General features: G+C 36.4%; 1 protein-coding gene across 4 annotated transcripts in view; it reads left to right on the top strand.

The window, feature by feature from the left end:
- Nucleotides 1–13085, top strand: part of SOS1 (SOS Ras/Rac guanine nucleotide exchange factor 1) — a 111610-nt gene that overhangs the window by 88403 nt on the left and 10122 nt on the right. For all 4 annotated transcript variants that reach the window (XM_079792256.1, XM_079792254.1, XM_079792253.1 and 1 more), the window contains 5 exons: nucleotides 1282–1444; nucleotides 1949–2066; nucleotides 7147–7319; nucleotides 7532–7648; nucleotides 9437–9701. In XM_079792256.1, the coding sequence (XP_079648382.1) occupies nucleotides 1282–1444; nucleotides 1949–2066; nucleotides 7147–7319; nucleotides 7532–7648; nucleotides 9437–9701 (836 nt within the window). The remainder of the gene's footprint in view (nucleotides 1–1281; nucleotides 1445–1948; nucleotides 2067–7146; nucleotides 7320–7531; nucleotides 7649–9436; nucleotides 9702–13085) is intronic.

Raw genomic sequence — 13085 nt, 5'->3', positions numbered from 1 at the left:
TATAGGTCGATGCTCAACCACTGAGCACCACTGGCTGAGCTAGCTAATGCTTTAAACACATACATATGTTAAGTTTAATTTGATAATAAGGCAAATTGTGATACTTTTGCAATGTTTTTTTTTTCTTAGTGTCAGACCAGCCTCATCAGAGTATGATGTAATCTGCAATTTTACATTTTAAAAAATGTTTAACATTGATTTATATTTATTTTTCCCATTTATGTGTCCTATTTTTTCTTGGATTACAAGGTATTTAAATACTACATTATTGAAAACCAAATTTAAAATGTCTTTTTCTTTACTGATAAATAATTAGTAAATAAATTCTCTCAAATATTAGAAATGGAGAGTAAATGTTCACTGAGGATTTTTTCTTTTTTTTTCTCTTTTTTAGTATAGTACACTTCCTTTTAAATATTTACCAGAATATATACTTTCCAAGGATTTTGGATATTTAAGTGCTTTTATTTTCATTGACTTTTTCCCCATGTAATTTTAAAATTTTTACTTTTTTTGTTGTTGTTAATCCTCATCTGAATATATTTTTCCTTTTTTTTTTTTTAGAGAGAGTGGAAGGGAGGAGGAGAGATGGAGAGAGAGAAACATTGATGTGAAAGAGACACATCAATTGGTTGCCTCCCGCAAGTGCTCCGACCCAGGTGGGGAGCAAGCCTGCAACTGAAGTACGTGCCTTTGATAGGAATCGAACCTACAACCCTGGGCCAACTCTCTTTAACTACTGAGCCAAACAAGCAAGGGCAAAAAATTTTATTCTTGATTGTGGTAAAATACTTCCACTGACTTTTTACCTTATAGTGCTTATGTAAAGAGCTGTTCCTAGAAATGTAGCTAATTATTTCTGTATCTCAAAGGAAGAAATTAATCACTAAAAGCTTGCAATTAGATGAAGAATAGGGAGCACAGAATTCTTGCACTCTAGAATAAATTCCCCTAGCACACACCCACATCCCCTAAACCAGCATGTTAGACTCATCAGTTAATTCTAATGCTGAGAGAGGATGCACCAAATACGCAGGAAAATGATTGACTGGTTGATGGTATCGGTCTGGAAGAGAGTAAAGAGCAGCATGCCTGCCTACCAAGGCACTGCTTTATCTGCCAGTCTCCTACTATTTAACTATCATTCTGAATATATAATCTCTACAGTTACACTGATAGCCTCTCCATACTCTACATTATATGATTTACTAAATTCTTTAACCCATATCTTTGTTGGGAAAACTCCACATTTTTAAATTAATTTCTGTCTTTGATTCCCAGATGTATTGTAGAAACTGAAAACTTAGAAGAAAGAGTAGCTGTGGTGAGTCGAATAATTGAGATTCTGCAAGTCTTTCAAGAGCTGAACAACTTCAATGGTGTCCTTGAGGTTGTCAGTGCTATGAACTCATCACCTGTTTACAGGCTAGACCACACATTTGAGGTAGGTTTGCATAGGTGTTTTATTTTAATGAACTACTACATTTCCTGTTCTACGAATCGGGATTTTAACAATTATGATCTTGAATTTTTAAGTACCTCACCTGTCTTTCAGTAACAGTTTAAAAGATGGAATTATCTAAATTTTGAATTGACTTGGTTATTCTTTTTAAATTAGGCATTCTCATTAAAATGCATTCACAGTTAGAAGAAAATGCTTTCAGCACTTAATTTGTAATGTAATGTACAATTATGCTCACATCATTGAGGAATGGTGAGAGAAATCAGATTTCACACACACACACACACACACACACACACACACACACACCCCTTTAAGTTTGCACAAGGGCCAATAAAGATAGTCTCTTTGAGCCAGTATTATTACTCTTAAAATCAAACTGATACAGTTGTGTTTGGGCTTTACTCTTAGCCTGAAATTTTTTGGAAAAACCTTTAATTCCTTTTGTAAACTTATGCTCCCTAAATATGTATTTTTTTATTGTAGCAAATACCAAGTCGCCAAAAGAAAATTTTAGAAGAAGCTCATGAATTAAGTGAAGATCATTATAAGAAATATTTGGCAAAACTCAGGTCTATTAATCCACCATGTGTGCCTTTCTTTGGTGAGCATTTCTTCTTGAATTTTTATTGTATTTCTGGATAAAACAAGACACTTACTTCATTAAATGACTGAGTTTACATGTGTAAATATATCAGCAGAAAATACTTATTTAACAAATATAGTGCATCCCAAAAAATGTATACACACTTTAATAGCTGATAGCTTAATTTTGAAAATGAAACGTATTTTAATAAACACTGCCTTTATAATTATTCAGAGTGTGTATATACATTTTTTTGGGACACCCTATATTTAGCACCTGAATCACCTTAGAATTGTTCTCTATTAGAACTTTTTAAGATCAAGCCTAATCTATACATTCCCCTTTTATTTCCCTCTTGGGCAGCCATTTGATATAATGCTCTTTTTTTTGACACTGGTTTTTTTTCTCTGCCTGTATATGTGTTCTGGTGATTCTCCCTCTGAATGCTTACAAAAATTATGATCTCTATTATATGTCTGGTGTTTAGTCTTTTTAGCATGTGGTATATTTTCTCCTAGCCATTTCCTCATCTATATCTATATATTTTATATATCTCCAAAAAGATAAAATCTTAAACTTAATTATTCTTTCTGATTTTGTTTTTTTATGTCATTTATTTTTTTTATCATTATTTATTTGTTTTCCTGAGGACTTTGCCCTTCTAAATTATTGATAAAACTATAGAGTTCATTTATTTTCCCTTTCTGGTAAAACATTAAAATTTATGCATGTGTGTTGACTGTAGTGCCAGTTCATTCAAGGGAGCCTGGGGAAGGACTTGAGTAGGTCTGATGTTCATTTCATTCAATCTGTCAACAAATATTTTTTCATTACTTACTAAGTGTCCGGAACTGTGTCAGGTGCTTAGAAAAAGTGAAAAATGCATAGTACTTACTGGGCTCAGAGTCATGCTACTCATCATACCCTATAGCCTCTGGAACATAGAAGTGAAAAGAAACCTCAGGTCCTGTTCACTGGACTCATGATTTGGCCCCTGCTATCCTAGTACCTGATTGGTGGGCATTTATTCACAAAAACTGAACTCTCCAAAGTACTCTCTTTCAGATGAAATAACTATTCTTCATAACATGTCCTGTGAAGACAGGACATTTCAGACGTGTATTTAGAGTAAAACTCATTGTGTATTATTTAGTGAGTGAATACAGACATGTATAGGTAGTTGAAAGATACAGACAGCCTACCTGCCAACCTTTCTACCCATTTCTGCTTGTCTTCCTGATTGTTGAGCCTCTGCTCTTTTAAGGCAGTTTATCTGAACTATCCCTGTTCGATTCTGCTGTACTAGGAAGAGGTTTGCTATTCCAAAACTGAATGTTAGCAGTCCCTGAAGTTAGCCAGGCCACTTTTCATGGTTCTGACCCAGTAGGTAGTGCCATATGTTATTGCTGCTTCTTCATTCCGTCTAGTCTTAATTCTATCTCACTTATACTCCTTCCAGATTCTTATCCTTAATTCTGTATACTGTTTTTTTCTCCTGTATGGGAAGGTCAATGGTAGTATCTAAGACTCTTACTTCCTCTTCCTCTTACCAGAATTTTTATTCAGGTCTTTTGCTGGCACTACACCATTTAAAGAATAAAAGTAAAATAAATAAATAATCCTATCTAATAAAGAGGGAATGTGCTAATTGACCATCACTCCGTCACAAAGATGGCTGCACCCACAGCTGAGGCCAGGTTCTCATAAGGAGCCTTAATGAGCAATCAGCAGGGACCTGAGGCTATGCCCTCCCCGACTCAGCAGGGCTTGACGGAGGACCTGAGGCTGCACCCCCCTGCCTGGCGAGGCTTGACGGGGGACCTTAGGCCATGCGCCCCACCCAGCGGGGCTTGACAGGGGATCTCAGGCTGTGTCCCCCACCTGGCGGGGCTTGACGGAGGACCTCGAGGCATGCCCCCCCGCCCTGGTCTGGGCTGTGGGACCTCAGGCCATGCCCCAGTCCTTGCGCCGGGCCAGGGGACCTGAGGCTACACCCCCTGCCCAGTGGGGCTTGACAAGGGTGGGACTGGCTGGGTCTGGATCTAGCCCAATTTGGGGGGGGCCAGCCGGGTCTGGGTCTCATGCAATTTTGAGGTGCATGTGGGTGGGCGGGGACTTGACTCTGGGTCCCGTGGTGAGTCCCAGACTCTGACAGGAGGAAGGTTTTCATATACATTTTACTAATTTTCTTTCATCTCTGACACTTCTATTATAGAGAAAGGGCAAATAGCAATATTAAATTATTTCCTCTAATTAATCCCCTTTTAATGTGCACGAATTTCGTGCACCGGGTCACTAGTAAAGAATAAAAGGCTATTTCTCCTTCCAAGGCTATGGCATACTATGGTCTATATCCCAGTTTTTCTCCATACACTAAAATGTTTTACTCTTAGTAGAAAATATATATGCTAACATTTATTCTAAGGTAAAAGTATGTTGATTCCTCCCTCAACCAAATCTTGCCTCTCTGCGCCATCATCCAAGCCTGTAGCACTGGCTTTGCTCTTTCCTTTTACACAGCTCTAATTCTGTGTCCTCTGTCTGTTTCTTGTCTGCTTGCTTCCTCTCCACTCTTGCTTTCCTACCATTTTAGAAAAGACTCAATATCTCTTGCATCCTTTCATGCATTCAGAAACATTTGTTGGATGCTTCCATGTGATGTGCCAGGCCCTGGGCTGGGTGTTAGACTAGAGAGGCAAATGAAAATAGCCTTACTCTCGATAAGCCCCCTTGAAAGAGCAGAAAATAAATTGCAGTACCATGTAATAGATATAATAGTGAATTGTAGAGATGTATAAATCAAAGTGTGAACAAAGTGTTATGGGAACCTAGAACTTGGAGCAACTATTATTTCCTGCAAGGCTGGGAAACTCATGAGCAAAAAGGTGAAACCTCACCCTTCTTCATTATTTATGTAATAATGCTCTGTTTTTGTCTCCCTAAAACAACTGTCTCCACAGGATATATAAAATGTTCTATTGAAAAATTTAGCTTTAACAGTATATTTGTTCTATATTTTTATTCAAAAATTATGTTTATATATATTGAGAATGCATGCTTAAACATTTTTACTGATGTAGTAAACAATCAACAAAGTTTGGACACCACCTCTTTTGATCATTTGTTCTCCTTTAACTGGCCATTAATTTGTTATAAAATAATTTCCAAATTTCATCCTGAGCTTTATCAAAATGCCACTTATAAGCATTTTTGCAACTTCATTCAAATATACTTTTGACACAACATCTCATAACTTATTATCTTCCATGTTTCCAGTGTCAGTCATTACACCACCACCCATTCAGTCATTTAACCACAAAACTGGGTACTTTCTGAAATCAAACATTCATTGATATCTATAATGTTTCATTATTGCTGACTATTTACTATTGATTTCGAGTCGTTTAATCTTTTCAAGAATGTGGCCAAAAAATTCCAGTATTGAAAAGTATGCTTGTACCACAAAAGCATTTAGAACCACTAATATATGATTAGAACAGAAGTGCCTGTTATTTTGTTTGTTCTCCTCATCCAGTGCAAAGCCTGAAGTGACAGAGAAGGAATTAGAATTCCTAATCCCTTGCCTATGTCTGCTGTCATATACTGCCACTCCTTCTTCTCCCCACACATCAGATCCCTGTGGTCTAGCCATACAAACAATATGCCATCTCTGAGTATACCTTCCAAGCTTCATCACAAACCAGTGCCATTGTACACATTGCTGCTTTGCTTAAAATGCCCTTCCATCTTATTCTACTTATTAAATTTCTGTTCATGTTTTGAGATTTATTTTAAGCATCACCTCATCTGTGATGCTTTTTCTACTTCTTCCAGCTCAAGGCAGAGTTAGATACACCTCCTTTCTGCTGTCATAGCATCTAATGTATTACTATTACTATAGCACTTATCAGACTGTACTGTAGGAGCCCACATTCAAAACTCTGAATTCCTTGAGGTCATGGACTGTGTGTCTTGTTCATCTTTGGATCTGCAGTACCTAATGCAGAGCTTGGCATACAGCAGAGACTCAGTACATGTGTACTGAGTGAATGAATTCAGATATTCACACTCTCTTCTCCCCCCCCCCCCCACCCCCACCACCACCACCAAAGCATCACAGTCAGTACTTTAGGGGAAAAGGCAGAAGCATAAGAGAATAGGTCAATAGCAGCAATAGCTTCAGCAATAACAACCATAGCTAATTAAGCGTTTACTTTGGTTAGGCCCTATTCTAAGCCTTATATATGCATTTGTTTCTCACAATAACCCTGTTATCCTCATTTTATAGATTAAAAAAAAAACAAGGCACAGAGAAGCTAATTAACTTGCACAGGATCACACAGTAGAAAGCAGCAGAGTTGGCTCTAGAACCTTTATGCTAGAACCAGAGAGGAACTAAAGTGCTCCTGGCAACAGAGAGCTGTGTATAGAACTACAGTGCCTGTTACTTGGTTCATTCTCCTTATCCAGTTCACAGCCTGCAGTGATGAGGAGGCAGGAGCTCAATTATTAGGTTGTCACTAATTCTAGAAATACTGAAGACCAGAATGTACATAAATTATGTGTACTCCTGTGCTTGATAGGCTTGCAGATCCTTCCACATGTCCATGAGTGAACCTATCCAAATAATACTCCCTCTGAATTACAAATCCTAACAACCTCTGGTGAGGCCTTAAGAGCTGAGTAAGCAAAAAATATGATTCTCTGAACTTAACATTTTCCCCTTTTTTGTGTTATTAGTGACGGGTTATTCTTAAAGTTCCTTTTATAAAACCATGACATATCAAATAATACGTGGTTTGGCAGGTATGGAAAATTGGTTATTCCTACTGAAAAATGTATTAATTTTCTTAAACTTGGTCTCTTTTTTCCTTGGGTATTTATAAAACTTCATTTTGTCACAGAAGAATTTGATACTCATAAAAATCTTCTCTTGATATTTACTTAGCTTGTTCTTTTTCATAGAATGGAAATCTGTGCCTTGATTCTTTGATCTCGATGATTGAGGTGGTACAGTGTAAAATCACAGCACTTACTAAGAAAGAAAGAAAACTAGTGTTCTTCTTTATCCTTAAAGTAATCTCATTATATCTTTTAGGAATTTATCTAACTAATATCTTGAAAACAGAAGAAGGCAATCCTGAGTTCCTAAAAAGGCATGGAAAAGAGCTTATAAACTTCAGCAAAAGGAGGAAAGTAGCAGAAATAACAGGAGAGATCCAACAGTACCAAAATCAGCCTTATTGTTTACGAGTAGAATCAGATATCAAAGTAAGTTGAATTATTTGAGGATACATTTTTCTGATTCAGTTTATAAACTGCCTGATGAAAGGCAGGTTTATTTTATAGAGGCGAAAAAGAAAAAGAAAACTTAAATAATTAAAATATTCTTACGTTAAATGTTTTCTTAAATTATTTTCATGAATTTGAAACTCAATTTAAAATATTTAATGTTAATAATTGTTTCTTTGCATTTATTTTAGAGGTTCTTTGAAAACTTGAATCCAATGGGAAATAGTATGGAAAAAGAATTTACAGATTATCTTTTCAACAAATCCCTAGAAATAGAACCACGAAACCCTAAGCCTCTCCCAAGATTTGTAAGCATCTATATATTTATATTTCTTTTACATTTATATATTTTTTTCAGTTGTCTTCTATATTTGGTGATGCCATCACTACCATATATGTTATACAGATTAATTTTCTATAAAGGAGTTCGGGATGAGGTGCTTATGTGGTGGATAAAAGTAATGAATAAGTGCCTAATAAATATGCTCAGGAATATCCCACTTAGTTCAAAATAAATGAGAATTAGTATTAATCAGAAGAAATCCTGATATAATAGATGAAATTAGGCAAATATGAAAGTTTTTATTTTTTTAAATAAAAAATTATTCAAGATTAAAAAAAACTTTTTTAAAGAATAGTTTATTGATTTTTAGAAAGGAAGGGGAGAGGTAGAGAGAAACATGGATGTGAAAGTGAAACATAGTTTGGCTGCCTCCTGCACACCAGGCATGCGCTCCAACCAGGAATCAAACTGGCAACCCCTCGGTGCACAATCCCTCAGTGCCCAACCAACTTACCCACACTGGCTAGGGTTCAAGATTTATTTTAAGAGCAGGAAAATTGATTAGTTTATACTAATTCACTTATAATAAATGTACTTATGACTTAAGAAATAATAATAACTTATGAGGTGTGGCTAAAGATAATTTTGTGGGGAAAATAAAGTTTCCATTGTTTTTTATTACTTGTCAGTGCCTGGCCTAATTTATGTACAGTGTCACCACCTCATTGACTGAATGTAATTTCTCTTACATTCAGAGAGTCAAGAATCATGAAGTAAACATAAATGGCTTCTAAGTAACTAAGATAAATCTCAAAATGTCTGTGAATTAAGATTTATGTAGTTACCGCACATAAATATATCTCAAGGCCTAACACAGTTTTTTTAAAAGGTGGATTAACCACAGCAAATTGGAAATAGTTATGTAGTCTGCTCCAATTAGGCACTCTGATATCACTGAGAAATGATCACTCTGTATGAAAGCTCCAAAAAACTAACATAAATACAAATGAAAACTCAGGCAGTTTAATGCATTTGAAAATAGTTCAAGTGATCCTGATGGCATCACTGCATTACAGCATAGAAATCATCTACATATATAAAAGCCTAAGTGACCGGCTGACCAGCAGCTATGATGCGCACTGAGCACCAGGGTGCAGACGCTCAACGCAGGAGCAGAAACCACAGGCATGGAAACATGGAACAGACTGGAGAGGGGAGGGTGGGAACAGATTAACCAAAGACCTTATATACATACTAGAGGCCTGGTACATGGATTCGTGCACCAGTCAGGGTCCCTCGGCCTGGCCTGTGCCCTCTTACAATCTGGGACCCCTCAGGGATGTTGGAGAGCCGGTTTTGGCCCGATCCCCGCAGGCCAGGCAGGGGACCCCACCGGTGCACAAATCCGTGCACCAGGCCTCTAGTAGTTCATAATAATGATCCTGGTTTTTCTAGGAAGGTTAAACCAGTTCAACATAGTCTGTTTAAAAAGTGAGAGAAATATACAGCATAACTTAGAAAGATTTTCATCCAAAAATATTAAAATAACAAATATTCTGGATTTATAGGACTAAGACTCGATTATTTAAAGAAATTAATTCCCTAATAAATTAGATAGCCAAAGCTTTATGGAAATGGGATATTAATGCTTAAGTTTGAACAGTTTAATTAGAATCATTATGTAAATTCTTTATTGATGGTATATGGTTTTCCTAGATATTAGTTGAATTTTACCAGACATATATAGAAAAAGCTTCCTTTCTATTATGATGTTGTAAATATTATGGGTTTTGGGTTTTTTTTATGTCTACAGCCAAAAAAATATAACTATCCCCTAAAATCTCCTGGTGTTCGTCCATCAAACCCAAGACCTGGCACCATGAGACATCCCACACCTCTGCAGCAGGAGCCCAGGAAAATTAGTTATAGTAGGATCCCTGAAAGTGAAACAGAAAGTACAGCATCCGCACCAAATTCTCCGAGAACACCGCTAACACCTCCTCCTGCTTCTGGGGCCTCTAGTACCACAGATGTTTGCAGCGTATTTGATTCTGATCATTCAAGCCCTTTTCACTCAAGTAGGTGCTAAAATTTTAAGTGCTTTAAAGTAATTGTTAGTATTATATGTGCTAGAGATAAAAAAGGATCTGTATAATTTTTTGTAAATTTATAGACAAATCAAATACCATTTCTATAAAAATAGAAAACAAATTCTAAACTCCAGCAACCTATAATTTTTAAAAAATTGGTTGGAACAGTCCTCCTTAAATTTATTATATTTTACCGAAATACCTGGTGATGAAATTGCTAATTTCAGATTCATTTGAGCACTTGTTTTCTGTTGGTGAACTTAAAATGCATTATGTCCTATCCAGAGGAAACAAAACTAACTCTTAAAACCTGCAAGGAATGTTAGTCCTGGACTACTTTTTTTTTTTTTTTTTTTTTTTTTTGGCAATTTCAACTTTTTATTAAAACATCCCCATCTGCATCACAAATTTTTTCTTTTTTAATTGTCTAAAGTTTTACATTTGTCTTCTTTTTCCCCAATTGACCCCTCCCCCTCAGCCATTCCCACCCCAGGCAAGCCCCCACTGCCTAGTCCCGGGCTTTTAATGCTGTCTCCGAAATTATTATATTTGAATACTACTCAGTGCATCACTCCTTTCCCACCAGACTCTGAAGTTTTTAATTTCACAGTGTATCAAATTCAAGCTCCTACTTAACCTTTCTCAGTCTATACCATCCACAGATCGCACATAGTGCCTGCTAGTCCACTGCATATGCTTTCAGGCCCAGCCACACAGATCTCATAGGCTGCATTTCTTATTCTAGATCAGTACTACCTTTATCACAAAGAAAGAAATTGAGAAAACCCTCAGGCTAAGATTACAAAGCCTAATTCCTGGAGCAACAGTTTCTCCACTTGTCTGGCTATTCAACATGGTTTAATATTAAACATGGTTTAATATTAAAACTTAATGTGAGCCACATGTGTAACTTCGAATGTTCTATATTCACATTTGAAAAAGCAAAAAGAATTAGGTGAAATCAATTTTAATATATTTTATTTAACCCACTATTTATAAAATATTGTCATTTCAACATGAAATCAACATAAAAATTTATTAATAAGATATTTTACATTTTCTTTTTTCTTTTTTTTTTTAATCTTCAAAATCCAGGATGCATTTTATACTTACAGCACATCTCAGTTTGGACTAGCCACATTCAAATGCTTAATAAGCACATGTGGCTAGTGGCTACCAAACTGTATAGCTCAGGTATAGCCTTTAGAGGGAGCTACCTTTTATAAATAGATCCCCCTACTCCTATTAATTATTTAATAAGTTTCAGACTTTTAAAGCTCTAAGAACACACAACCTTTTTTCACTTGTTCATTATTAACACTTGAATCAAATCACCTTTAACCTCCATAATCACTTCCATATGTTTCTCCCATTGGCTGATTAGCTCATTGTACATATCAAATTCTACCCTACTACTTGACAAAATAAAACCCAATACTCAGAGGCAGCATGACATTATTATGGGGGAGGAGGTTGAGAAGCACTGACTCAGCAGTTAGGAATCTGGTTTGTCATTCCAGTCTGCTAGTGTGCTTTCTGATTTTAGGTAAAATACTTTTACTGAGCCTTCTGGGGATCAAACTGGATTTAAGGTTTCTTCCAAGTCAGAGGATCTAACTTTTTAACAAAAATTAACTTAAAATTATTCGTTGGAGGTATATATTTTTTTATTTGATCCAGAATTCTCTTTACTTATTCCTGTATTATCCATATATTTGTAGTTACCAGGCAGTTTGTCTTGTCTTTATACCACCTAAAGTGTATTTGTTTTGAGAAGTATAGCATCTTGGCTTTATTTGGCAACTGAGAATTATGGAGTCATGTTATTCACATAGTAAGCTCTCAGATATTTTTGATGATCTGTTCAAATAAACGCCAGGTTAAAAAAAATCCCTTTAATTTTCCCCAACTCACCAACCACCTAAATTAATAAAATAAAACCAACTCTATTTGCAGTATACCTGACCTAAAATCATTATTTATTCTGACCCATTTTAACTATTTGCAGGGCTTTTTCCCTAGGGCAGATGGCTAAGGTCTATATTATAAAGATTCCCACATAAATAAATTATTGAAATCATATGAAAGCCATTAATTGCAAATTTTACTTCTCTTAGTTTAAGAAGTAGCTAAAAATGGAAAAGGTGGGAAAACAGGAGATAAGCACATTACGTTCCCTATTAGTACTAAATCTCTGAATGGTTAGTCAAACGGAAGAGGAATGGTTTGGAATGCAGTGCTCTGGATCAGTGCTTTTGTCATAGGTGGCAGTGGATCCATATTAACTTAAATAGCCAGACAAGTGGAGAAACTGTCGTTCCAGGAGTTATGTTTTGTAATCTTAGCCTGAGGGTTTTCTCAATTTCTTTCTTTGTGATAAAGATAACCCTATTACTATTCTCTTTGCTCTCAATAAAATTTAAAATAACTGATTTTGAAATAAAATAAACCAGCATAATATAAAACCATCTGTATGCTCAGTCCCTTACTTAAAATTTACCAGTGGCATATGTGTATTAAAGGGCCTCATCTGCTCTAGACCCCACTTCTGCTCAACCGATCTGCTAGTACTGGGTGGGGAGGGGTTCACCAGAGCACCAACTGGCTACTGGGCTGCCATCAGAGTGAATACCTGCTTCTTTGTTTCCCCATGGCCTGGCAGCCAAGAGCTGCTGTGTGTGCCTTCTCATGTCATTGAACATATTCCACTCAATTCAAAGAGGCAGAAAGTTCCAGTGCTTAAGTTTTTCAAAAGGCAAAGTTTGACTAGAATTTTGATTAGTTATAATAGTACTTTTTTGCTGCTTATCATTCTTTTCCAAAATAATTTACTTTAAAACCAGTAATTAATTTATTCAGCCAATATCTGTTGTATATCTCACTCCTTGCCAAACACACATCTTCTGAGCGAGAAAAAAATAATCATAGTACAAAGACAATCATAGTTAAATGCTTAACCATTGTTAAATGTTATGGTTCTCTTTGCACTATGATTATTTTTCATCTCTCAGTGAGATTGCAAGTTTTACCAGAGAAGATGTGTAAGTGCTTGGCAAAATGCTATTGAGTAGTGAAGGCATAAATGCTGTAGAATTTACACAAAAATTACAGAATGGGCAAGAATGGCCATGGAAACTTAGTGAAGACAGAGAGGAAAGGAAACTGGCACCTATGTAGTGCTGCTACATACACCCTCCCAGTCAGAGCCCTGCCCCGCACTTTGCCCTGGCGAGGTCCACCTCTGAGGTGATGACGACAGTGGCTGGGAAAAGGGAAAGACCACCAGCTCTCTGCCCTGGTTCTGCTGCTGTAGCAAGGAGGAGAGGAGGATGAAGTGCTGTTATACCTTCCTGTTGAAGGCTGCTTAGCCAT

This window comes from Cnephaeus nilssonii (assembly GCF_951640355.1).
Source record: "Cnephaeus nilssonii genome assembly, chromosome: 15".
In the NCBI taxonomy this organism is placed as follows: domain Eukaryota; kingdom Metazoa; phylum Chordata; class Mammalia; order Chiroptera; family Vespertilionidae; genus Cnephaeus; species Cnephaeus nilssonii.
The sequence above is the reverse complement of the archived record's forward strand: the minus strand, read 5'-3'. Positions and strand labels throughout refer to the sequence as shown.